Below are 26,129 nucleotides of genomic sequence, written 5' to 3' on the forward strand. Positions count from 1 at the left end.
CTCTGCTTATTTTTCTCCAAACCATTTATTACCCTCGAAAATGCTACAAATTTTCCCATTATATATATGTATATATATATATATATATATATATATACATATATATATATTATGGTCAGGCTCCTCCCCTGGAATGTGTGCTCCACAAGAGCAGGAATTTTTATCTTTCTCATTTCTTTAGCATCTAAGACAGTGCCTGGTGCCTGGTAACAATTGTTGGTTGAATAAATGAATGAGCCTCTCTTTCTTCTCTTTTCCTTTCCTCCCTCCCTCCCCTGAGGAAGAGGTGTTCATCCTCCACTAGTAGATCAGTTCTCTGCACTAGACTCTGATTTTACCCAACTACCTCCTTAAGGACTTCCTCCCCTCCATCTTCCCCTCAATTGACTTCTTCCTTGTAGCCTATAAACATATCTCATTCATCTTTAAAACACAAAAATCAGAATTTTCCAAGTATTTGCTTCCCTCTAGCTGCTGCACTCTGACCTCCTTCACTATAAACTTCTTGAGAAGTTCTCTGTGTTTTCTGACTTCACATCCTCACTGCACACATTCATTCCTCACAGAAGACACTTTAGATCCTTCCTTGAACCTCTTTCTCTTGTTCTCCAAGGCTTTAGTCCAGGTCCTAGGGACCCAGAGAAGAATCAGACATGGCCTCTTCATTAAACCCCATCTCCACTTTTGGTCTGGGAAGCAGTGACATTTCTCCCTGCTTTCCAGCCAGACTTCTCAGATAAGCTGTGTTCATATTCTCCCTTCTCTCACTGACCCTTTCCTGTACTCCTCAACCCTCTGTGAACTGGCCCCCACCCCAGATTCTCCACTGCAACAACTTCTGTCAAGCTTGCCAGTGACTTCCCTGTTGATAAACCCAATGGGCATCATTCAATTCTTGTCTTATTAGAATGCTGTTGAACCTGCCATCCTAATAGAAATTCTCCTTTCTTCTGTTGGCTACTGTGACAGCTCTCTCATGACTCAGGCTTATGCCATCTTCTTTCTCCCTGGGTGATGGCATCTAGTCCCATGGCTTTAAATAGCACCCATGTGCTGGGACTCTCAATCTCCACCCCCAGCCATGCCTATCCTCCCTCGTAGACTGGACCCGAGTACCACCAGCCTAGGGTGCTCCCTCAGTGGCCCAATTCCCCAATGTCTAGAACATGTTTTTTTCCAGTCCATTATCACCTTCTTGAAATAGGAGCCTAGCTCTGCCATGCAAATCTGGGGCTGGGCTCTTGCTCCATGGTCAGACACTTCCTAGGTACTGTTCAAGACCTTAGGGATACCAGGTGTGCCTGAACTATTTTTCAGTAATTTATCAGTAATGGTGAGAATGGCACATAAGTTTTATTCATTCAGCTAGTATCTAGTGGAGGATCTGAAATTCAAACTCAGTCCCACCTGTAGGGCACAGGACCTAATCACTGCCCTGTGCTGCCTCTATCTCTACTGTCTATCTGCTCTGAATGCTGGTTGTCCCCTGTTTGCTCCTCCATCCATATTAGCTCCCAGCTCAGCCCTATAGAGAATTCTTCCTCCAGCTTGCTTCCCCAGTGTCCCAGGCATCTTGTTCTTGCTATAAGCCCAGATACTTAACTAGCTAAGAATCTTGTACAACTTGTTGGGACCGGTATTTTCCCCTTGGTCTAATAGGAAAAACATGTGCATGTGTTACAGTTTGGGCCAAGCGAGACAGGAACACACAGACTTTATGACCAGCAGCTCTGGTTTTAGCCTTAAACCACATGTATAGCATGACACATGGTGGTTTGGTATTGGTTATTAAATGTGATCATTCACAACTGACAAAGGGGTTGCTCACGGCTATTCTGATCAATGGGTAGCTTGGTTTAGTTATGAAAATACAGCTGATATATTAACTTTTCTGTTTATATCCAGCTTGAATATCAAGTTGTAGAGAGATATATTTGAAGTGATCAGCACAGGATAGAGAAGTGGGGAGACACACACACACACACACACACACACACACACACACACACACACCTAGATAATAAATATGAAGGTTCTTGGGACATTGGAAAGTGAAACACAAAATGCAAGGGACAGTTCTCATTATTGTGACTAAAAGCTCTCTCCCTTCCTCTGCCTTCCCTATTACTGTTCTGCCACCCTGGTCACCTGGGGAAGACCCTGCATCTTCTCTAGCAATCCAATTTCCTTTGCTTCTTCCCCCGCTCCCAGTAGATATTAGTTGTGTCAGTTAAACCTCCTCCATGTTGCTCTCTCCCTTCTAATCATCCTGGTGGCTCTGCTCTCATTCAGATCCATACAACTCCTTTTCTTGGAGAAAATGGGCTCCAGTCTGTCCTTCCTGTAAACTCTCTTTTTTTGTTTGTTTTTAATTTTATTTTATTATGTTATGTTAGTCACCGTACATCATTAGTTTTTGATGTAGTGATCCAAGATTCATTTTTGTATAACACCCAGTGCTCCATGCAATATGTGCCCCTCCTTAATACCCATCACTGGGCTAACCCATCCCCCTACCCCCTCCCCTCTAGAACCCTTGGTTTGTTTCTCAGAGTCCATAGTCTCTCATGGTTCCTCTCTCCCTCCGATTTTCCCCCCTTCATTTTTCCCTTCCTTCTCCTGATGTCCTCCATGCTATTCCTTACGTTCCACAAATAAGTGAGACCATATGGTAATTCACTTTCTCTGCTTGACTTGTTTCACTTAGCATCATCTCCTCCAGTCCCGTCCATGTGGATGTAGAAGTTGGGTGTTCATCCTTTCTGATGGCTGAGTAATATTCCATCATATATATGGATCACATCTTCTTGATCCATTCATCTGCTGAAGGGCATCTCGGCTCTTTCCACAGTTTGGCTATTGCGGACATTGCTGCTATGAACATTGGGGTGCATATGGCCCTTCTTTTCACTACATCTGTGTCTTTGGGGTAAATACCCAGGAGTGCAATTGCGGGGTCAGGGGGTAGCTCTATTTTTAATTTTTTGAGGAACCTCCACACTGTTTTCCAAAGTGGTTGTACCAACTCTTGGCTGACCTATCAGAGGGGTCTCCTTGAAGAACAGTTCTGACATGCAATGTCCCTGTTTGAAAATCTTCTGTAACGTCCCCTTTGCCTACAATACAAAGTACAGGTTCTTGGCTCAGCATTCAAGGCCCAGAAATAGCCTGTCAAGCCTGCTTTCTCTCCCACTATGCTTCTTCATGCAAATGCTCCCAGCAAACTCTTCCTTGTTTTCTATCAAGCACCACACATTTCTGATTTCAATACCTTGACTGACTCTTATGTTTGCAATGCCCATATCCGCACCTCTGCCAGTAACGCCCATCTATTGCTACAAGTCTCAAGTCCCTGTAAAACGTAGACTCCTCCTGCCTGCAGTTTCCAGAACTGTCCAGCCAGAGGGATACCTGGTCTTCCTGGGAATTCCAAGGCACTTGTGACTTTCTACCTTGTGCTAGTAATTTCTGAGAGAAGTCCCTTCTCCTCTCTTGAGCCACACATGTGAGAACCAAGACTATGTCCAAGGCCTTGCTTTATATCTCTCCATTGCCAAGTCCATGGCCTGGCTTAGACAAGCACACAGGAAGTACTAGGAGAGCTGCAACAAAGGCCCTGTCTTTTAGAAGGCTCATGAATTTCCACAGGTCCTTGTAGCTATCCCATTGGACGAGATGGGTAAGGAATATGGCAAAATGTGATTCATCTCTACCCTTAAGAGAATGGTGCCCCAGGTCGGTCCTCTGACTAGAAAGCTGTGACTGCTTGCCTCTTTTGGCTGCCTGGGACTCAATCATTTATTCAAATATAACTAATGCTGGTCATTAAACACTGCACTCAACCCAGGAGAGTACAGGGAAATCAGTCAAACCTCCATCTCTTGGAACTCCAATGTCAGTGGAGGAAGGGACATCCATATAAGACACTTCAAACCCAAGGCCGCTCTGCGCAGCACTCTGGTGCTAGACAGGAAGGCGGGCAGATGGTGGGCAGCTTTCTCCCTGTAGTAAGCTTGGGAATGCTCTGCATTTGCCTGGTCCCTGCTTTGCAGCATATCTCCCTGGGGCAAGAGTGGCTACATAATTTGCAGGGCCGAGGGAAAAATAAAAATGCAGGGGCACTTGTTAAAAAATTATTTTTTAAAGATTTTATTTATTTATTTATTTGACACAGAGAGAGCTAGCAAGAGCAGGAACACAAGCAGGGGGAGTGGGAGAGGGAGAAGCAGGCTTCCCACCGAGCAGGGAGCCCGATGCAGGGCTTGATCCCAGGGCGCTGGGATCATGACCTGAGCCAAAGGCAGACACTTAACAACTGAGCCACCCAGGCACCCCATGTGTTCAAAAATTATTAAGAATTTCAAGAGGAGGACAGCAAAGCGTTAAACAAAGTGGGGCCCTTCTGCACAGGTCACAAGCCCATGAAGTTTGCCCTGCCCCAGGGCTAGGAAGCATGCACACAAGTGGCCTGAATATGTCCTGCAGTCTTTTCTTCTCCCTTGCACAGAGGCTGAAGGGAGGTTAGGTCCCAGTAAACTGGGTGGCACTGGGACATACACAGCTGCACACAGGCCAAAAACAAATATTTGTTGAGTGCCTACTCTGTGCCCAGAACTCATCTAGATTTCAGAGATATGGTGGAAAACCAAACAGACATGTTTTTTGGTTTGATTTGGTTTCTGTCACTGAGCTTATTCCAGTGGAGGAAACCCACTAGAAACAAGCTCACAAACAAATGTCCAAGAATATCATCAGTTAGAGGATAGTGTTGTGGAGATGACAAAGCAGAGCGACGGGATAGGGATAGGGTGGTAGAGAGGGTGTATCAGGTTAGTTTGGTACAGCAAAGGCTGTCCAAGGAGCCTCCTGCTAAGATGCACGCAGCCCCTTCTAGAGCAACAGGTGAGGATGTTGCTAATATTTGGCATCAGCTTGACAGGCAAATCTCTGCAATCCTTTCCCCTCTCAAGTGAATCATGAGGGTCTGGGTGACAAAGAGGAAGTCCAAGGATGCTTGAGACTCTTCACTATCCCCACTGAATGGGAGCACTGACCCCCACCCTCATCCCCACCCCCAGTGCTTTCTCACTTCTTTTTCTGGCATGACTGAGAGTCGAGTCTCCAGAAAGATTTGGCCAGCCAGTCTTGGAGAGTTTTCTGAGGTCCCAGATGGTCCCTCTCAGACCCAGGCCCTAGGGCTAAACCTGGATCCACACTGAGTCAGTCATTGCCTCTCTGCAGTTAAGGGAAAGTGCTCCAGTGAATGCCTAGGCCTGGTCCTCTGTTGGTGGGTCCTTCCCTGCCCCCAAATACCTGAGAAACTGGCCTGTGTAGTAGCTCAGATCAGAGCTTGCTGGGAGAGACACACCTCCCCCCACCAAGTCTCTCTTCTTCCCCTGTGCCAAGGAAGGTACTCAACCAGCTTCCTTCGGATGCCCAGAGATGTACTCTGAGGGACTGGAAGGTCTGGAGTGAGGGTAGGGGAAATCTCAGAGGCCAGAAGACCTGGGGACGCAACAGGTGATAGGGGAGGGAGCCGAGGGCTGGAAGCCACAGTTTGATCCCGCGGTACGCTAGCGGACTGGAGAGATTCTATAAGGAGGCAGGAGCCCACCCAGTCCCCCATCTTGCCTAGCCGGGCCCAGTCTGTGGCCGCCCTCCCAACCGCAGCCGCGGGCCTCCGGTTTCCCCTGCCTGGGGCCCGCGCCGCCAGCTCGCCTCTTCCTCCCTTTTCCCGTCCCCCGCCCCTGGCTGTCTGGCAGCGCTGCAGTCGTGGCGGCGGGGGGCGGGGGGCCTCGGTGACAGGGCCTCCTCCTCTACTCCCTCCGCCTTCCTTCCGCCCGCCCAAGCCTATCCACCCTAATCTCCGCAGCAGCGGCAAACAAGTCGTCGGAGATTTCCATCGGGGCTCAGGGGGCGGGGCCAAGGTGGGGGGCGCGGGGCGGGGCGGGGCGAGTGGGAGGAGTGGAAGTTGGAGCCCAACAAAACCCTGCACAACGGGCTCAGTGCGGCCAGACCGTGCGCAGCGACCTCCGCACAGGTGGTCGCGCCGGTCCCCACCACGATGTTAACCAAAGTTCTCCTGATCCTCCTGGGCATGTCCATAATCCTTCCGTCTAGGTGAGTCTCTATCCCGGGACCCAGGAGCCCTCTGTGCCCAGCTCCCTCTCCCCTGGAGCTAGGCCAGCTCCCCGGACCCCCGCGCCCCTGCGTTCCTCAAGCGCTGCGCCCACCTTTTCCCAGCCCCTGCGCAAGCTAGCTGGATCCCGGGTCCCCGGGACGCGCTGCCAGCCTCCAACCCGCTCCCTCTAGGATGGGCACCCCAGACCCCTGAAGGAGCGCCCAGGAAGCAAGCCGGGACGCCTGTTCCCTGGCCGCTCCGGTCCTCAGACTCCCGCTCTCCAAAACCACGGCGACGGCCGGGGGACACGAGCACGCTTCTCTCCGGGTCTTCAGTGGGAAGAAGCGAGTGGCCCGCGGGATGACCGACCAGCGTAGGCTTGTGCTTCTGAGGACTGGGGCAGACTTTGGGAAGGTGGCGCCCAGAAAGACGCTCGGGCTTGGGGAACGAAACTGCGCCTAAATGCTGGAGTGTTGGCTTGTGTGTCCTCTAATTCAAATTTCTTTTTCTGAGCGCCTACTAACTACCAGGCACTGTGCCAGATAACTCTGACTTTACTTGCTTCCCTTGCCGCCGCGTCTCTTGGTGCCAGTCCCAGGCGCTGGCCCCAATTTAGTCCAAGGATTCCCGCCCCAGTTACCCACCCCACTCCTCTCTGCCGCCAACCTCCCCTTTCCTCCTTCATCTCCCCCCCTCCCACCAGACACCCTGCTGGGTGTTGGGCTGACCAGAGCCTGAGGTCAGAGACTGTTACTCTCTGAGGTCTGAGGTTTGGGTCCTGGATTTCAATCCCCATCCCCTGTAACAAAGGCTAACAACAGGTTTCCCTTGAGCAGCCAGGTTCCTTCACACTTTCTTCTGGCCCTGAGACTTTGCTAGGAAGGTTGTTCCCTGAACTTCTGACTTTATAGAGTAGGAGATGACTGCTTCATATTTTTGAGACTTTTTCCATTCCAGAAGTCTCCATGGCACTGGGCTCCTGTCTTGCTTATCTGTTTTGGGGAGAGGGGAGATGGCTTCTCTCCTCACCCCAGAATGCTTAGGCTCTTCAGGGGAGGGGCTGTGGGGCTCCCTGCTGGCTCACCGGTGTCCTGGGGTGTGGGGGTTGGCCTCAGCAGGGGCTTGGCAAATATTTCTGAATGCGTGCTAGGAATTTCCAGCCATCCACATCCCTCCAGATATGAATTGAACTGTTTGGGAGAGCTGGCATGGGGTCTGGGAGTGGGGGCAGAAGGAAGCAGGAGGAGCAGGAAAAAAAAAGAGCTGGGAGGAGGGGCTGTTGACATGGAAACTACCCTTCCAGTCCGCTGGAGTGGGTGGGGAGGCAAAGGCCAAGTAACTGGTGTTCAGACATTGTCAGCATGGCAACCCATGATGTCAGCAAAGAGCTGGAGGTGGCCTTGGGGTGTGTTGGCAAGGGCCACCTCAAACCAGGGAATCTTGCTCTGGTCCAAGCTCAGCCTCAAATGGTGGTGACTTTGGGCACAGCCCTTCCCCCAGGTGGGATTCAGTTTCTTCATCTGTAAGGTGAAAAAGAGGGCTGATTTGGGGGAAAAAACAACCCAGTGGGCCTCCTTCTAGAGCATTGCCAGTCCCGTCCTCCTCTCCTTCCCTCCTCCATGGTTAGTTGAAAGAGCATCCTCAGTAGTGGGGGGGATGTGGAGTTTCAGCTCCATCTTGGACCATTGCATATAGAGGGATGTAAGTGCATGAAAAGGTCCCATGGAAAGATTCCACTAGTCCAGTACATGAGTGTTTTTCAAGATTTTATTATTTCTAGCCTTGAAAGGGGGCTTAATGGCTGGCTGAGGAAAGGTATGCAGTGTCAGCAGCTCCTTAACCTCAAGGATTCCTGGATGAGTGTGTTTCTTTGGTTTGTATTTTACTGGCAAATGCTGTAGAACTACAGCGACCTCAAGACCTTCTGATATCATTTTCATCGCAGACATAGTTTGGGAGCAGGGGGGCTTCAGTGGTCCCTGGGCTTTTGCTTGTTTGTTTACCCCTTGAACGTTGGGGCTCTTGTTGTTGGCTTCAGACATTTGGGTGGTCTTGGCTGGCAGTCCCAGTCCGGATTGTGCCATGCTCCTAGCCACGTCATTCATTTTGCAGGGTGTCAGGCCTCTGTTCTCCCTCTGCCCTCCAACAGTCAGAGGACTGGGGGGGGGGATGCCTCCGGGAAAGAGGACGTTTCTGCATGTGTTATTTGGAAATGGAAACTGCTTTTTCTCAGGCTCAGTTCTCCCCTTGCCCAGAGTGGGAATTAGCCACTTCAGACATGAGAAATGGCATAAATCTGGCACATCTGTATGCCAGTTAGGCAGTTCTAAGAGCTTGTAATGCCGCAGAAAAATGCGTTTTGCTGCACAAGTTGTCTGTGGTCTGCACCACAGAAACCTTGCCTATGTTGCTAGTCCTCTCCACTTAACCCCCACAAGCTTCACCATGTGCCCCCACCCGGTACACCCTCCTACCCAAAGGAAACCACTCTCCTGCTTTACAACATCATAGATTAATTTTGCTGAAGGTTTTTAAAAAGCTTTTAATTATAATTTTTTTCAAAGATACAGAAAAGTAGGGGGAACAATAAAGTGAAACCCTATGTACCCATAACCAGCCTCATTAATTACAAATTCGTGACCACAGTTAATTTCTCTGTCCCCCACCCACTCTCTATTTCAGCCTAAATTATTTTAAAGCAAATCTCAGACATCATATCATTTCCTATGCAATTATTTTAGTATGCATTTCTAGTCATAAGGACTCCAAACACATAATAAAATAACACTATTACACCAAAAATTTTAGAATAATTTTGTCATGGTGAAGAAACTATCCAGTCAGTGTTCAAATCTCCCTTGCTGTGTCATAAATGTTTTTTGTTTGTGTTTTAGTTTGCCTTTTGAAATCAGGATCCAAATAAGATCCATATATTAGCAGATTTTTATTAGCATTTTTATTTTTCAAAACAATTTTGTATTGAATTGGAACATATATGCAGAAAAGTACTCAAATCTTTAGTGTGTAGCTGGTGAGTTGTCAGAAAATGACCACACTGTTATCAATACACCCACATCAGGGACTAGAACGTGACCAGAACCTCAGAAGCCCCCTGAAGCCCACTTCCTCACTGCTTCCCAGCAAAAGTACCGGGACCCTAACTTCTAACACCATCCGTGAGTTTCATACATTGCCAGATGGCTTTTTAATTTTTTGTTTTATTTAATTTAATTCTTATTTTTTGGCTGTGGTGCATGGCTGTGGCATTCAGGCTGGACTTCAGTCGGCCATCTCTCCTGGATGACAGTCTCTGAGTAAAGGACTCCTGCCTTTTCTCAGTGCTCAGAGCTTCCCCTCATCCCTGGCCCCCAACTCCAAAGCAGTGAATACCAGAAAAGCAAAGAAATGCAGAATATTCCCACGGTGTCCTAGCTCTCTATGGGAGAGGCTATTCTGGCTTTCTGGAGCGTTTCTCAGCAATCCTGGCCCTCTGCCTGCCCATTTGCTCCCCGGCGGTGCTGGTCAGGCAGACTGGAGACCAGGGCTAGTAACGGCAGCTGATTGGCCAAAGCTCATATACCAATACCCTCTTCATCTTACACTGAGAAGTTCTTTTAAAATCTTGAGCTTGGTTTTGTTATTGGGATATTTTTAAAATAAAGAATTACCATAAAGGAAGGATAGTATGGGAAGTCCCCAAAAAGCAGCAAGATTTAGACGAAATTAACAAATATAATCTGTTACTAGCTCAAAATTTGCTGTTACCAGTCATTCTTTATGCCTTGGGATGCAGACTTACTTTGGTTTGCTTCTGTCCCAAAAGGCCTCAGCTGGGGTCCCTACAGAGTGGAGAACAGAGCTTCATTTTTTTGTTTGTTTGTTTGGTTTTTTGTTCTAGGAGCGAAGAACCTCATGTTGAATCAGAAAATGGACCCTCTGCCCATGAGGACGTCTATGGGCCCCAGCTCCAGGCTCCTGAAAAGAAGCTCCTCTTTGAGGAAACAACGCCCACCCTTACTGGTCCCCATCGCAGACTTGGGAAACTGCCAGCAGCCACTCACATTCTGAACAGCATCCTGAACAACTATGACCACAAACTGCGCCCTGGCATAGGTGGTGAGTAGCAGAACATAGTTCTTCCCCTCCTGGAGCAGGAGGTTGAGGGCAGAGGTGTGGATAATGGGTGTAGGGTATTGGTGACGGTGTCGTGCACATGGCCAGGAACATCTGCTGCTGACCTGTCAGGTAAGAGGTATCAACTCTCGTCTCAGCAGTGCTCTTGACCTTGGTCTAGACTTTTTTTTTTCTTTTCTGCCCCTCAGTTTTTCTTTTTTTTCTTTTTTCCCCCTCAGTTCCATTGTGGTGTTTAAAGTTGCTTTATTATTTTTATTTTGAATGAAAGACTAGAAGATATGGTAAGATAAAATAAGATGAGTAGACTAGATGACTGACCTTCAAGGTATGTCCAGCTCTTAACAGTCTGTGCATTGGATCTTGCCATGAAAGAACAAAGAAAGAAATAGGTCTGGGTGTTGAAACCATGTCTCTAGTCCTCACCCATCTCCCTGTTCTCCCCTCTGACCATACCCTCCCCTGTCCCTGCCCCTATTTGACACTTACTTCGGCCACGTCTGTTTCCTTTGCAGAAAAGCCCACTGTGGTCACTGTTGAGCTCTCTGTCAACACTCTTGGTCCTATCTCTATTCTGGACATGGTGAGTACTGATTTTTGATTACAGTGTCTCGTAGCCCAGAGAGCTGACCCATGGGCCCTTTCACATACTTGTTTTTTCTGCTCTGTGTCTAAGAGTTTTGTGGTTTTGGTTTTGTTTTTGTTTTGGAGAGGGGATATTGTAACCAACACTGACTCTACTCTAGAAGGTGGGAAAAGGTAAGTCCCTTGCTGCCTGAAGAGGACTTTCAGAGTCCTGACCATATCTTCTAGTCTTCCATTCAAAATAAAAATAATAAAGCAACTTTAAACACCACAATGGAACTGCTCTTTTTTTCTGATAGTGATTTTTATAGATTTAAGTCTATAGTTACTAACTCTTGTTGTAAGACTGCTTCTCTCATTTCTCTTTCCTTTTCCATTACTATCATTCTAGTGTCAGGACCATCCTCAGTTAGCCTCTCTTATCTCTCCTTGGAATATGCAAAATTCAAGGTTTCTGCCTACCCCAGTCTACCTACTGACCCAGTAGCCTCCTGTGTGATGTGCCTCCTGTAGGTCTGACCTGGCTTAAAGCGTGAAGTTCAACACCACACTTTAGTGGTCAAGGCCCTCCATGACTGGAACCAACCCAGAGCTCTGATTTTATTTTTTTTCCACCCCTTTAGAGACCACATGCTCTAGTCACACTAGAGTATGGGTATTACCAAATCACCTTGTACCTTTGAGTCTTTGTTCAAGCTATTTCCTGTTTGGAATGCCATTGCTCCAATTTTCTACTTGTCATAATCTTATCCTTCAGGGTCTATCTCTAATGGCATCTTCTCTGACCTCCACAGCTATTAATCGTTCCCTTCGTACTCACACCACACTCCTCTCTTTGGGATTCAGATTTTTCTAGCTTGTATCATAGTTGTTTACCTGATCTTCCCTACCTCATTGTATTGTAATTATGTGCTCTTTATCTGCCTTGTTCTCCTGATTATGGTTTCCTTGGTGTCAAGGACTCAGTATATGTTAACTGAGCAAATGAATTATGAAAGATGTACTATAGAAGTCACTTTTTTTCCCTGATACCTAACAAGCCCAAGGAATACAGTCTAATAACTTAGCAGCCACTGAACCTGTCATGCAGCACAGAACTCGTGCAAAGAGGAGCCAACAACTCGATTTTCTTTGGCCAATAAAGTGTGGCTTTAACCTAGGCCAAGTGCCTTTAGAAGATGCCAAATACTCATGTGGTATTAAATTTCCCCCAAGAAGTCTGGTCTTTTACATATTTCCAAATAGTTCTTTAAAATTGTGGGAGTTCTCAGTTCTTGTACAGTCTACTTTTCCTTGGTAACACTGTGGAGTTTTGTATTTGGTAAGGAGGGAGTGTGTATCTCTCTCACACAACCAATGAACAGAGCATACTTGTCTCCTTGAACCCTCGTGACAGCTTATGGCAGGTAAGGCTGCCACTGGGATCTTCATTTTACGTTTGAAGCAACTGAGCCTCTCAGCAAGCATTCTGTTACAGAAGGAGTGTGGTTGGTTCAAAGAGAGTTCCTACACCCCTCAGCTGATCAGATGCTCCATAGAGCATAGGATTAGTTCTTAGGGAGAGAAACCCGAGCCCATAGCATGGAGATTTAAATCAAATGTTTCTACCAGTTTCCTGGTTAAATTTTTGAAACATCTAGCCTAAGCTTAGAAGGCAGTGACCAGTCTGGGAATAATTGCCCGTCATAGCATCAACAGTTGCTAAGGCTTTTTTGCTGTGATAATTGTTGCAAGCAATCCTAATTAAGCCAATTCCTTGACACTGAATTTCTAGAGTTTCAGCTGAGCTAAAAAAGATGTACAACCCAAGCTCCCTTGTCAAACTGGGGAAAAATTGAACTGTTAGTTATCAGTTGCTGTGTAATGAATTTACAATTGGTATCTGGTTAAATAGAAATTAAATGCTCATTTGAAACACTGACATAGAGCAAGAGCACAGCATGCATGGATTGTGGAGGGAAGACTTCCCCTAGCTATAGTTCACATGGCCTAGGAATGAAGGAGGCTCCATAGGCCAAGTTGGAACTGCCAGCTACTTGGGACTGTAGAAACACTCTGAAGGCCACCTATGAAGGCTGGTGGGGCTGGCTGGAGCAGGGCTGGGGGCTTCCATTTGAATGGTAGTTAGGCTTTTTTCTGTCTGCTTCTCTGGACTACTCCAGGGAACCTTCTCAGTCTGGTAGGCTAGCTCCCAGCAATTTGGCAATGGCTCTCAACACCTCTTGGCCTAGGCAGCAAAGGCAAGCTTTCCCTTGAGGGCTCTACTGGCCTCTAAGCTGTAGGTTTCTGCTTGGTGTTCATTGTTTGATGCAAGATAACTCAGGAGAAAGACCTAGGGATTCTACAGGGGAAAATTGGACCTTGGTACCCAAACGGATTATTGGTGCAAGTGAAATAAGCACTAGAGAGGGAAATCAGTGAAGACCATCCCAGGGCAAGGTCATGGTAATGGTTTTCCGAGCATCAGAGTCAATATGCTGCCATTAGCTATTTGTGTGACTTTGGACAGGTCCTTTTCTCTCTGAGCCTCAGTTTCCCTACCTTTAAAGTAAAGGAAGTTGGGCTAGCCCTCAAGTTTCCCCCTTGGCCTAGTTCTGGCACTTGTTCTTCACACTACTTGCAATTCTATTACAGTCTGTTTTTTGCCCTTCAATACCAGTAGTGCAAACCTCTAGCTTCTCATGCTTCTTCCTATTAAACATCCTTCTTGTATCATATGACCTCACTGATATGAGGAATTCTTCATCTCAGGAAACAAACTGAGGGTTGCTGGAGTGGTGGGGTGTGGGAGGGAGGGGGTGGCTGGGTGATAGACATTGGGGTGGGTATGTGCTATGGTGAGCGTTGTGAATTGTGCAAGACTGTTGAATCACAGATCTGTACCTCTGAACCAAATAATGCAATATATGTTAAGAAACAAAAAAAGAAGAAGAAGGTAGCAGGAGGGGAAGAATGAAGGGGAGTAAGTCAGAGGGGGAGACGAACGATGAGAGATGATGGACTCTGAAAAACAAACTGAGGGTTCTAGAGGGGAGGGGGGTGGGGGGATGGGTTAGCCTGGTGATGGGTATTAAGGAGGGCACGTTGTGCGTGGAGCACTGGGTGTTATGCACAAACAATGAATCATGGAACACTACATCAAAAGCTAATGATGTAATGTATGGTGATTAACATAACAATAAAAGAATTAAAAAAACATCCTTCTCAATGTTTAACAGACAGTTTATGGGATAGATAATATCATCTGGAGACCAAATAATCACAGGTATAGCTATGCATATGCACACACACATTCAGAGGTCAGGTGCCCTTGTTTAAAATGAAAAATAAAACAAAACAATTATTCAAAAAACTAAGTGAGACTAAATACACACTTCTCAAAGCACTTCATTTTAAAATATAAGTCTGAAGAATGAAGGATTGAGGTTAATTAACATTTGTGCTCCCCAAATAAACCCTAAAAGGGGAAACTTCATCATATACAACCAAACGTGTGTGTGTATTTGTAATGTTTAAGATGATTTTGAGTTGAAATCTTTGGTTTGCTATGGAAATGTGGAGGCTGAGAGGGTGTTAACCTGGCTGGAGTAATCCCATAACCCTACCAGGTAGTGGTGATGTGATGAGCCCAGCCTGCACAATTAAGTCACCATTGCCTGTCTGTTTCTAGATGAAATGTGTCTTCCCTGATTGTTGTTTATCTGGGAATGTTCCTTTCTTTTGGGAATACCTGGAACTAGAAAACTCCTACAGCCCAATTCATGTTGTCTTCCTCTGTGCAAACCTAAGTAGGTTCCTATCTGCTCAATAGACCCTTCACAGGACGGCATGAGAATACTCTTTGCCTGTACAGCTCTAGGTGTGTGCTTTTCTATCAATCCCACCAGGAATACACCATTGACATCACCTTCTGCCAGACCTGGTATGATGAACGCCTCCGTTACAATGGCAGCTTTGAGAGTTTTGTTCTTAATGGCAACATGGTGAGCCAGCTATGGATCCCAGACACCTTTTTTAGGAATTCTAAGAGGACTCAAGAGCATGTGATCACCATGCCCAACCAGATGGTTCGCATCCACAAGGATGGCAAAGTGTTGTACACAATTAGGTATGTCAAGCCTCTGGAATTACCTCTTGGGACTCTTTTTACCAAAGAACCATGGATATAGGTTTCATCCTGAATGATATTTCTAAGGGCCTTTCCAGCTTTGCTAGACCTTGAGCTCAACCCCCTCATGTATAGATACAGACACCAGCCCTCAAAATAGAAAGATTACCTAAGGCCACACACCAAGTTCATGGCAGAGCTGGGACTGGTACCCAGTTATTTGGCTCCCAGTCCACAGGTCCCCCTCTCCCCACTAGAGTACGACTGCATTGCCTGGACAATTCCATCCCAAGTGGGCACTGGATGTAAAGACACGTCCACGGTGGTGGAATTGTCCAGGCGGAGCAGCAACACAGCGGTTGGAAAGATACCTAAGAGCAGGCTGGACATTTGAATGTCTGGCAGGGGAAGGTTGTGTTATCGGTGGTATGAGGTGGGAAGGTGGTAGAGAGTGGGAGAATGTTGGCAAGTCCTGGAAAGCTGGGATGGGTAAGAAACTAAAGCCCATCTAAATTGGTCCACACATTCCTCTGATGATGGAAACCAAAGTAGCCAGATACTTTCAAGCTGTTCTTCCTCTCTTTTTGTCTCTCCTTTGAGCTCTTTGTTTCAAATCCTACTGTTGCCACTCATTGGTGGTGGTCCCCTGGCCCAAGGTGGGTGGATACCTAAGTGCTCAGGGCCAGCCTAATGAGGCTCCTTTCTCCCTTCCAGGATGACCATTGATGCTGGATGTTTACTCCACATGCTCAAATTTCCAATGGATTCTCACTCTTGCCCTCTGTCTTTCTCTAGCTGTGAGTACCTTCTTAGGTCTCTGGGGCCCCAGAGTCATGCTGAGCCCCTTCTTTTTTCTCATCCTTGCCCTTTCCATTTTTCTGCCTCTGCTTTTCTCCTAAGATGGTGCCAGGTTTGCCCAGAGCCTCCTCATCTCCTTTCCTGCTGACAATACTGTGTTGCTTCACCTGGACCTCGTGTTGGGTTCTTCCCTCTTCCTTCCACTCCATCTCAAGTCAGTCACCCACCTCTGAAGTGTAATTCAAGTATGTCTGCTCCTCTCCATCTCCACTGTCAGTACCTTGGCTTAGGTCTTTGCCATCTTCCACTCGGGCTTTCACAACATCTTCACTTTAAAACCAAACATGTCCAGAACTAAATACATTGTCTCCTCCCAACCTCTACCCCCAAAACAAATGTGTTGCCTCTGTGTTCACATTTGTCTCATTGAAAGGCGCCATCAGCCACTCAGTTGTCCAAGCCAAGAACTTTGATGCTTCTTTCTCCATCACCTCCTACATCTAATCAATCAACACATCTTGTTGGTTTTCCCTCCTGAGTCTCTATTGATCCTATTTCTCTGCATTCTCACTGCCACAACTTTGATTCCTGCCTTCATTCATTTTATTGCGCCCAGATTCCTGCATTGGCCTCCCAAAACTTGTCTCCCTGTCAACAAGCCATCTTCATATAATGACCAGGGTGCCCTGGCTGAATCATCATCTAGACCAGTCATGTTTTAGCTTCAAATCCTCCCTGAACTGTGATGGATCAATTCCAAATTCCTTAGAATGACCCTCAAGGTACTTCATTAACTGGCCCCTATTACCCATTCCTGTATGCTTTATCCAGCCTCTGTGAGTTAGCCATCCTGAACTTTTGGCATTTCCATAATCCATCAGGCATTTTCACCTTTCTATGCATAGAACGCCCTCCTCACCCTTTCAGCCTCACCCATACAGAGAGTATTTTACTTAGCTTTTAAGATTTATTGGAAACGTTACCTACTCTATGAAATCTTTGTTAGGTGTGTCCCCAAGTGGTCTTTCCCTCCTCTGTTTTTCCACTGTCCCATGGGTGGAGGTTTCTCAGCACTTCCAACAATTACAGAAGTATACTTACTATCTTACTCAATAAAATGTGAATATTTGAGGGCAAGGCTCCTGCCTTGCTCATCTTTATATTTCCAGCACAGAGCCTGGTACTAAGGAATGCTCAGTAAATGTACGTACTGAATGGACTTCAACAATGAGGTAAGAGGGGCAAGGTCCCACAGCTGGTGAGGCCAGAGTCAGGATTCCAAGGCATTGCTCAGACTCCATGTTGGTGGAGACAGCTGGGCTTCCCAGTCTCACAGGACCCTCCTTCCCATGTTGCTTTACAGTTTCCTATCCTGAGAGTGAGATGATCTACAAATGGGAAGATTTCAAGCTTGAAATCAATGAGAAGAATTCCTGGAAGCTCTTTCAGTTTGATTTTACAGGAGTGACCAACACTACTGAAACTATCTCAACCCCAGCTGGTACGTGTGCCTTTGAAACCAGGGTTAGGCAGAGGCCCAGGGGGGTGGTAGGGATGACTGGACGTGGCCATCCATACATATAAATGTATGTAATCATCCCATGGAAATGTAGAACATGATTCCTGTCTTGTAAATGCTAAGCACTTACAACTGTTTGCAGAGGAAACTGAGACTTTGTAACTACATCTCAGTCTCATCTGCAAAGAAGTAAGTGCTTTGCCAAGTCCCTGAGATGGTAGGTAAGTAGTTAAAAGTTTTATTGCTGTCAGGATTTGCAACTAGCTTTGTCATGTAGACCCTTCAGTTTCTAGGTCTTTGTTACAACCGGCCTGTTTGGATGACTTTGGGGAATGGAGCTCATGTGAGTTCTCCATACCCAGAACCAATTCAAACTGGTTGAGTGGAAAACAAAGTTGGTCCTAATGGGAAGTGGAAGCTAGAGTTCTAAGCTCAGCTAGGTGAGGGCTGGGATAGTATGGGGGAAGTTTCAGCAGTTACAATTGCTACTACATCAACGTTTATTTTAAAGAAGCAGCTCTAACAAACACAGATTCCTGTCAAAGCCTTCATGGTGGATTCAACATGGACATGGTGATCATTGGTTTTCTGACTTTGTACCTAACAAGGACTAAAGGGGAGGATCCTGGATCTTTTCAATGTCAGCTTCCAATCAGATATGAGTGTCTTTGCTTGTGTTCCTAGGTGATCTCAATGAGACTCTAAGGGACCTCCCCAGGATTGCTCCCAGAGCAGCCCTGGAAACCCTCTTCACATGTACTGACCAAGTCAGGGCAGTAGAGGCACTGCCCTCATCGTTTCCAGAATGCAGATGGAGCCAGTCACCCAACCAGCCATTTGCCATCGAAGGAGTCTTGTTTTGTTTCTGTGTGGCTAGGCAGAAAATCTGCTTTGCTGCACTTACAGAGTTGGTCACTGGGTGAGGAATAGCTCATGCTCATCTGGCTAGAGCTTTGCTTGCACAGTACTAGGCAGGGGCAGAGGGCTATTTTACAAATGCTTTTCTTTTTCTCAGGGTCTCTGGGTAAGCAGTTGTGCTACCTTTGACTTGGGATCCTTGCTCTTCTGCCAGCTAACCATGGGCCTGCCTCTTGCCTTGCTGCACCTCAGTTTTCCCAGACAGGTGGGGACCCATCATCAAAAGTGGCAGAAGAGACAAGGCCCAGGGGCTTTCAAGTCACTAGTGGTTCCGTTTAGTAGATGGTTGTGCATTGTTTCAAAATGGTGCCCTAGTGACTACAAAGCCCCAGAGCCAGCATCATCACCAAAGCAATGACAATAGGTAAGCACCAGCCCTCCTTGGGAGAGAGGAGGGTTCTTGGGGGAGAAGGAGGAGGGCTTCTTTCTCTTCTGCTACAGCCTAGTTGTTCTTTAATTATGCTTTCTCCAATATCATAGTTCTCTTTGAGGCTGGTCCCAAACTCTTCCCATCAGCCTCTGGGCAGTTCTTTCTATCTGAAGCAGATTTATGTACCAGCTCCGAAGGGTTCAGAATGCTGTGGTAGCTTGCTACTTTGGTCACCTTGGGCCTTGAACCAGAGAATCTCTGCTTCAGAAGGCTTCAGAGAGTGCAGCCTTGCCCCCAGTGAGTGAGTTAACTTTTCACTGGTGGCTATTGAGACTCTGATGGAGTCTTACCCATGATTAGGACTTCACTTTCTCACAAGGGAGATTCTTCCTTCTCTGGACAACTCTGTCCCTCAGAAAACTCCCTGTTCATCTGAAATTGGAATTTCTGGAACTCCTACCCTTTAGACCTAGTTATTTTTCCCTAGAACTACTGAACTTACGGTAAGCCCGGTCACTCTTCCATGGGGTCAACATTAAAGGACCAGTATTATGGTCCTAGTCCAGGGTCACAATCTTTCATAGACTCTGAAGTCTAGTTTCTTTTCCTTCTTGTTCTTCACAGATTAGGGTCCACTCATTCTTCTAATCCCAGTCCTCTGGACACAGTCTATTAAATTATGTTCCTCTAACAGCACAGAGACCAACTCTGGTCTGGCCAAATGAGAGATGAGCAGAAGCATCTTTAATTTTTTTTGGGGGGGGTTGTTTTGCTTGGCTTTGACTTTGGCTCCTCAGCCCCAGATACGTTTTTTCCCTTACCCATGCTCCTTTATTCCTCAGGAATAAGAAATTATGTGTTAGTATCCTTCCCTCAGCTTTCAGAAACAAATTTCCATATCTTGACAGGTGGAGAAGGTTGTTCTTTGGCTGGAATAAATGAGATAAACATAGGAAAAGCTGATAGGATAATAAATCTTGCAACAAGAATATATATTTTGCAGGGAGTGGTTGTAGCTAAATAGGGCTGTTTTAAATTGCAGTCAAGACCTCAGGGCAAGAGAACTAAGAACTTGGTAAATACATTCTGGCCAGTAGGCAAGTGTGAGTGGTTCCTGCAGCAGCCCTGGGGGAGGAGTTCTATCCCCACAGTTACTACTCTGAATACAGATATTCCACTGACCCCAGGCCACATCCTTACCTTTTTCCAGAGAACTCTTACCCTTTAAGTGTCAGTGCTGCCAAAGTGAGTAAGAAAGGCTGCTCTTCTTGTTTAGCTCCAACATACCTAGACCTGCTATGCAGGTGATCTACTTTCCAAAATAAGAGGACATGTGGACATGTTAGTGTTCTGGTCTGCTTTACCAAGCTATTGCCAGGCAGTAGCAAGAGTCACTGAGCATCTGCTAAGTTCCAGCCCATGCTGGGCTTGGATAGGCAAGAGGCAAGCCACAGGGCTTACATGAGAGATTTAAAAAGCCCACCTAACTCAAAGCCAAGGAATTTTACAGCACCATTTAGGTAGAAGTTTGGAATTTAGCTTCACTAAGGAACCAGAATTTGAGCTATCACAAACCCTATGTGATGTTGAAAATAAAATGGAAGTTTCTGGGCTGAGGAAAGCCCCCAGAGTCTCTGGGGTCATGATGAGAACACAGAGTGTTTGGGATGAGTGTGTCAGAATATAAGGCATCGTGAAGGGTCTAATAGAAGGTGCCAACTAGAGATGTAGGTTTTCATTAGGTACTATAAGAGCCATCACTGTATAGGGGAAGAAACAACATCAAGGACATGATGCCCCAATTTTCACTTTCAGCTAATTCTTCTATTTTCTTGAAATATTCAGTTTGGATTAGGGTAATAGACTAAGGACAGGCAGTCTAGGTTTTGGATATTGGTGAACATAGGCAAGCCATCTCAGGGAATCTGAGAGTGTACGGGATTAGCTTACAGGAAGGTGTGTGTGTTCGCATGTGTGTGTATAAGATGTCAGTCAGTTGGAGCCAGGTCATGGTGGGCCTTTAGTGTCAGGTTAGAGTGTGCATTTGATTCTATAGCTGTTGTGGAATAAGGAACCATCAGAGGTTTGGGATGAGCAAGTGATTTCTTTTAGCTTTTGATACAACAGTGCTAACTAAAGCATTTTACCAGCACACAAATGAATAGGAAGGAGGCCAAATGGATTCTGTGCTTCCCCCACCACAGCACAAAGCACTCTTGGTTTATTCCCTGAGAGTATACATTGTAAAGGCCAGTAGTGCATGTGTCAGGCTATGATTCTACAGATTAGATATGGCACCTTAATGGATGTGAAGGTCTCTGTCATCCATCTGGACAGTAGCTGTGTGGTCCTGATACCTAGAGGGCTAACTGATTTTTTTCACTTTCATCTTACACTTCTGCCACTCTCAGAAAACAGACACTGGGTGTGGGGCAGTGGGCTGAGAAAGAAGCGATGAGGTTTCTGGCCTTGGCTTAGCTCTTAACTGACCATGGGTCTTGCAATGAGTCTCCTCTCTGGGTTTCTTCTGATTCTCTGTATAAGGCACTGGAATAATGTGCCTCTATCTTAGGACTGTGGTGTGGAGCCCATGAGCTGAACAAGACCCTTAATGTGTATGTCCTATCTGGGGGAGACCCTCATGTCGGTGCTGTAATGAAGTGGTATTTTTTATGTCTTCCAGGTGATTTCATGGTCATGACGCTTTTCTTCAGTGTGAGCAGGCGGTTTGGCTTTGTAGCCTTTCAAAACTATGTCCCTTCTTCTGTGACCACAATGCTCTCCTGGGTTTCCTTTTGGATCAAGAAAGACTCTGCTCCAGCCAGGACCTCTTTAGGTAAGTGGGCAATACATACAAATGGGCACAGAATTGCTTTCTCAAGGGTCCTTTCAGCAGTGTAATATATGGATCGGTAGCTGAGCCCACCTCTACTACTGTGCTTTCACAGGAATAACCTCTGTACTCACCATGACCACACTGGGCACATTTTCCCGTAAGAATTTCCCACGTGTCTCCTATATCACAGCCTTGGATTTCTATATTGCCATCTGCTTCGTCTTTTGCTTCTGTGCTCTGATGGAGTTTGCTGTGCTCAACTTTCTGACCTACAACCGGATGAAACCCCGTGCTTCTCTAAAACTTCGCCATGTATGACCTGGGTATGGGAGTGGTGGCAAGCTTTTGGAGTGTGGAGGCATGCAAGTGAGGGCACTAGGACTAATGGCACATGGATGGCCAGTTCACCAAGTGATGGGGTGGGGAACCTGAAGTTGGTGGCAGAGTTGAATAAACTTTTTGATGTCATGCTGGGAATGAGGGGGGTAGTCAAAAAACAGTATGCCAAGGACAGAACCTCCAGAAACCTTGGGGCAGCACCTAAACTTGATTCATCTTTGACTTTTCCCACTTCTTTACTTCTCCATTTCAGCCACCTATTCGTGCCCATGCCCTTACCCCTCCCTGTGCTCGTGCCCACCAGCATCCAGAAGCTTTTGTGTGCCAGATCGAAGACTCTGAAGAGAGTGATGGAGAGGAGGGTCCATCTTGCCCAGCTCAGCAGTTTCTCAGCCGAGATACCATCCAGAGCCCTGGTGGTTGCTGCAAGTGGTGCAAGAAGTACTTCTGCGTGGTTCCCAGTTGTGAGGGCAGTATCTGGCAACAGGGCCGCCTCTTCATCCACATCTACCGCCTGGATAACTACTCACGAGTTGTTTTCCCAGTGACCTTCTTCTTCTTCAATGTGCTCTACTGGCTTGTTTGCCTTAACTTGTAGGTGCCAACTGGTACCCTGTGGGCAGCCTCCCCAGTTCCCAAGGAGGTCCCACAGCCCCTGTCAAGGGAGTCAGAGGAAAGCAGCAGCAGCAACAGGAGCAACAAGGGAGTGTCTTTCCTTCCCCATTCCCCAAATACAAGCCTGAATAGAATTGCTCTTTGCTGGCCCTCTCCCCTACCTGGCCCATTCACTGACTCTCCATGGCAGTCCATTTCAAGTAAAATGGCCCACCTCTCTATTCCTCAAGGGGCATTAATGATGTTCAGGCTTAAATATTGCAGGCTGTCAGTGACTAGCTCCCTAAGGCCGTGCCCATGTATGAGTAGGTTAGCTATCTCCCAGTGCCGATACCCACTGCCTTTTTCCAGAAACAATACTGCCTTTGTGGTGCTCCAGGCCCAGCTCTGGCCTCAGCCTCAAAGTGCATAGACCAGCTGCTTGCCTGTTCCTGACATCTCCTTAAAATGTTGGGCAGCAGTGTAAAGGGGAAGGGGACCTTAGTCCTTAGATCAGATTATGATATTCTTGGTTTTGTCTTCCTGCCCTCCCTTCCCCTGCAGATAGACACTGGTATTATACTTTTAGGAGGAAAGGAGCCAGCAATTGAGCCTCTTTGGAATAGTATCTCCCTCTGCTGCTGTGCCATCTCCTCCCCCGACCCTCACCTCCATCCCTCATCTGCACTACAAATTCAATGCCTTGCATCCATTGGGTATCTATTTTTGTGTGTGATAATAGTAATGACTCCCTGCTTTGTATGCTACCTTCTTCCTCCTCCTTGACCCCTGTGACGTTTTCTGTAACTTCCCCAGTGGTTTTCCCAGCCCCGACCCAGGTGCTAAGCCATGGTCACTTCTTGGGGCCAAGAAACTAAGAGAACTTTGCTTTGCAGTGGACATTACTGGCACAGATTGGTGCCCTCTAAAGGCACACACATAATAGTTTTCCCAATTCCTTGGCCCCTGGACCCATGAGCCAGTCCACTCTTATCCTGGGGCACTCACAATCACAATCAATGAATTGAATTCCCTTAAATTTGTATAGCACTTTACCTTTTGCAAAGCACTTTTGACAAATTATTTCTATTTTGAGCCTCATCATAGCCCTGTGATATATTCAGGGCAGGATTCTTATCCCCATTTTGCAGATGAGAACCCTGAGGCACAGATTTCTGTGGCACTGTGGATCTCACTGGAAACTACTCAGGAGCCCACTGTCACCTTCTAGACCACATGACAGGGCTAGGCAGCTCTGTTCACCATGATTTGATTCTATAGCCTCTGCTGGCACCCCAGTGGCAAGGCCCAGAGTGGCAGCCTCTCTTCAGCATTGGCCTGCTCAATTCCTGGGCCCCCAAGACCGAAACTCTCCTGGCTCTGGTAACCCAGTGAGGTGAATTTGGACAAGCCCCAATGCTTGTATATGCTGAATGAAATCTGTGTCTGTATTTTACTGGGGGGTGGGGTGGGTGGGTAAGGTAGGGAGATACATCTGCTTTTTGTCACCATCACTTGAAAAGGGGAAATGTATCAATAAATATATCAGCAAAGCATGAAGGTGTGGCTGGTTTCTTAGGCATTCAAGTTTGTCCTCAGTTCAGGATTTAAATCTTAAATCAATGACCCAATTATGTCTGCTCCCCTCTCCCATCCATGACTCCCAGACCTACCAAGCATGTACAATGTACCCTCTGTCAGTGGAAAACCGAAGGGAAGAGAGTGACCAAATGGTGGCCCCCTTTTACTGATTCCCTTACTTGCTCCTATACCCCTGCTTCCCTCCATGTCCTTTTTGCTTTGTCCATTGCTCTAACCTCACCTAGTCAGAAAGCTAGAAGTTTCCTGGAGATTATCAGACTCGGAACACTCCTCCCCCACTGCCATCATGTAAAGATGGAGATGCTGAGGCCCAGAGAGGAATATCTACTGTCACACAAGCAGATAGTGAAGTGGAACCAGATCCCAGGAATCCTAATAACTTGTTTTGGCTGTGAGTAAGTCTGGAGAGCTTGGTCAATCCACCTTTCAAATGAAAACTCTATAAAGGTATATTAGGGAGTATTGGCCCTGGCAACCTGTGATACATCTAACTCTAAGGGAACTCAGAAGCAATAACAAGAACCAAGGAGGAGACAAAAATGACATGTGAACAGCCAACATTCTTGCTGTGAAGTTCTTGAAATGATGCTCAAACACTTTCCCTGTAAGAAAGCCACATGCTTTTACTGTGAATTTTCTGATGCCCTAATCCATGGCAAAGTACAAGCAATAATTTAGAACAAGGAAAATAGTTCCTCACTTTCACTTAACTGGAAAGATTCAGGAAAAAAAAGTAGCCAGGAAATAGAAATAGTACAAAACAGATTCCTTAATCACACTACAATAGAGCTAAGAAATAATAAAATTCCTGCCATTTATAAATTTTAAAAAGCTCATACAAATATTTCTTCAAAAAATAATATGAAATTGGGTGCATAATATCTAAAAAATAAAATTAATGAAAAATTTTACATAGTAAAACACATGGGATGTAGCCAACACTGCACTCAAAAAAATTCATAATTTAAGCATTTCCAGTACTAAACACAATGCATGAAAAATGAGTTAAGTGTTGAAACTTAGAAATTGAAGAAAGGATAAAAACACACCTTAGAAAAGATTTGGGAAAAGAGGAATTTTTAAAATAAATAGTGTAAGGGGAATCATTTAAAAAACAATAAATAAAACTGAGTCTCTAACTCTTTATGTCAAAATTACAGATAAATAAAAAATTTATAAACTTTTTAGGGAAACCATAAGACAATATGTGTAGTATGTTTATAATCTTGGGATGGAAAAGGCTTTTCTAAACATAACATAAAACACCAGAAACTATAAAGGAAAATATTGAAAAATCATCTCATACTAAAAAATAGCAATAACTAAAACAAAAGCAAAAAACACACTGTTACTTGTTAGTTCTTCTGGGAAGCAGACTCCAAAACTGAGATTAACATGCAGGAGGTTGGTTAGGGAGTGTTTTTGTTTTTTTCTTTTAATTTGTTTATTTGTTTTTATTTTTTTTAATTAACATATAATGTATTATTTGTTTCAGGGGTATAGGTCTGTGATTCATCAGGTTTTCTTTTTCTTTTCTCCCTTTTTTTTATTATGTTCAGTTAGCCAACATACAGTACATCATAAGTTTTTGTTGTAGTGTTCAACGATTCATTAGTTGTGTATAACACCTAGTGCTCATCACATCACATGCCCTCCTTAATACCTATCACCCAGTCACCCCATCCCCCCTCCTTCTGTAACCCTCAGTTTTCTTCCTGGAGTCCAGTCTCTCATGGTTTGTCTCCCTTTCTGATTTCTTCCCATTCCGTTTTCCTTCCTTTCCCCAGTGGTCCTCTGCTCTATCAGTCTTATATGATACATAGTGCTCATTACAACACATACCCTCCCCAATGTCCATCACCCAGTTACCCCATCCCCTCACCCCCCTCCCTTCCAGCAACCCTCAGTTTGTTTCCTAAGATTAAGACTCTCTTATGGTTTGTCTTAGGGAGTGGCTTTAAGGTCAATGTCCATTGTGGGGGAGTGAAGTGAACAACAAGGCTGGGCAGAGAAGAGATTGGTCTGCAATACTAAGGGCCTCTGTTGAACACACAGGAAGCTCTGATGTTGGGATGGGCCTTCCAAATTGTTACAAATCAGGGCAATGGTGTTGGGCCTTAATACTTATTCACTTGTTGGATGTGAGCATAAACTTGGAAGGACATGAACTCAAGTATGTCTGGAGAAGGATTCACTTGAAGCCTGACA

The 26,129-nt window shown here is 46.0% G+C and overlaps 1 protein-coding gene across 2 annotated transcripts; it reads left to right on the forward strand.

The window, feature by feature from the left end:
- The first annotated feature begins 6,064 nt into the window (after positions 1-6,064).
- GABRE (gamma-aminobutyric acid type A receptor subunit epsilon) lies at positions 6,065-22,323 on the forward strand. 2 transcript variants are annotated; one of them, XM_028091962.1, is made up of 9 exons: positions 6,065-6,120; positions 10,020-10,237; positions 10,768-10,835; positions 14,725-14,945; positions 15,660-15,742; positions 17,107-17,244; positions 21,234-21,386; positions 21,499-21,698; positions 21,979-22,323. In XM_028091962.1, the coding sequence occupies exons 1-9, from the start codon at positions 6,065-6,067 to the stop codon at positions 22,321-22,323; spliced, it is 1,482 nt and encodes a 493-aa protein (XP_027947763.1). The 2 variants fall into 2 exon arrangements, with proteins under 2 accessions (XP_027947763.1, XP_087885032.1); XM_088028906.1 differs by having other exon boundaries at positions 10,023-10,237.
- The last annotated feature ends 3,806 nt before the right edge of the window (positions 22,324-26,129 follow it).

The sequence above is a fragment of the Eumetopias jubatus genome, unplaced genomic scaffold (genome assembly GCF_037043125.1).
Source record: "Eumetopias jubatus isolate StellerSeaLion01/CBP00866 unplaced genomic scaffold, mEumJub1_p1.0 scaffold_11, whole genome shotgun sequence".
NCBI classification, from domain to species: domain Eukaryota; kingdom Metazoa; phylum Chordata; class Mammalia; order Carnivora; family Otariidae; genus Eumetopias; species Eumetopias jubatus.

Bases quoted from the DNA above. Each gene is read 5' to 3' on its own strand.
- GABRE (XM_028091962.1), top strand. From the start codon at position 6,065: ATGTTAACCAAAGTTCTCCTGATCCTCCTGGGCATGTCCATAATCCTT. The intron at 10,836-14,724 runs GTGAGTACTGAT...CAATCCCACCAG, and splicing joins CTATCTCTATTCTGGACATG to GAATACACCATTGACATCAC. The intron at 17,245-21,233 runs GTACGTGTGCCT...TATGTCTTCCAG, and splicing joins AACTATCTCAACCCCAGCTG to GTGATTTCATGGTCATGACG.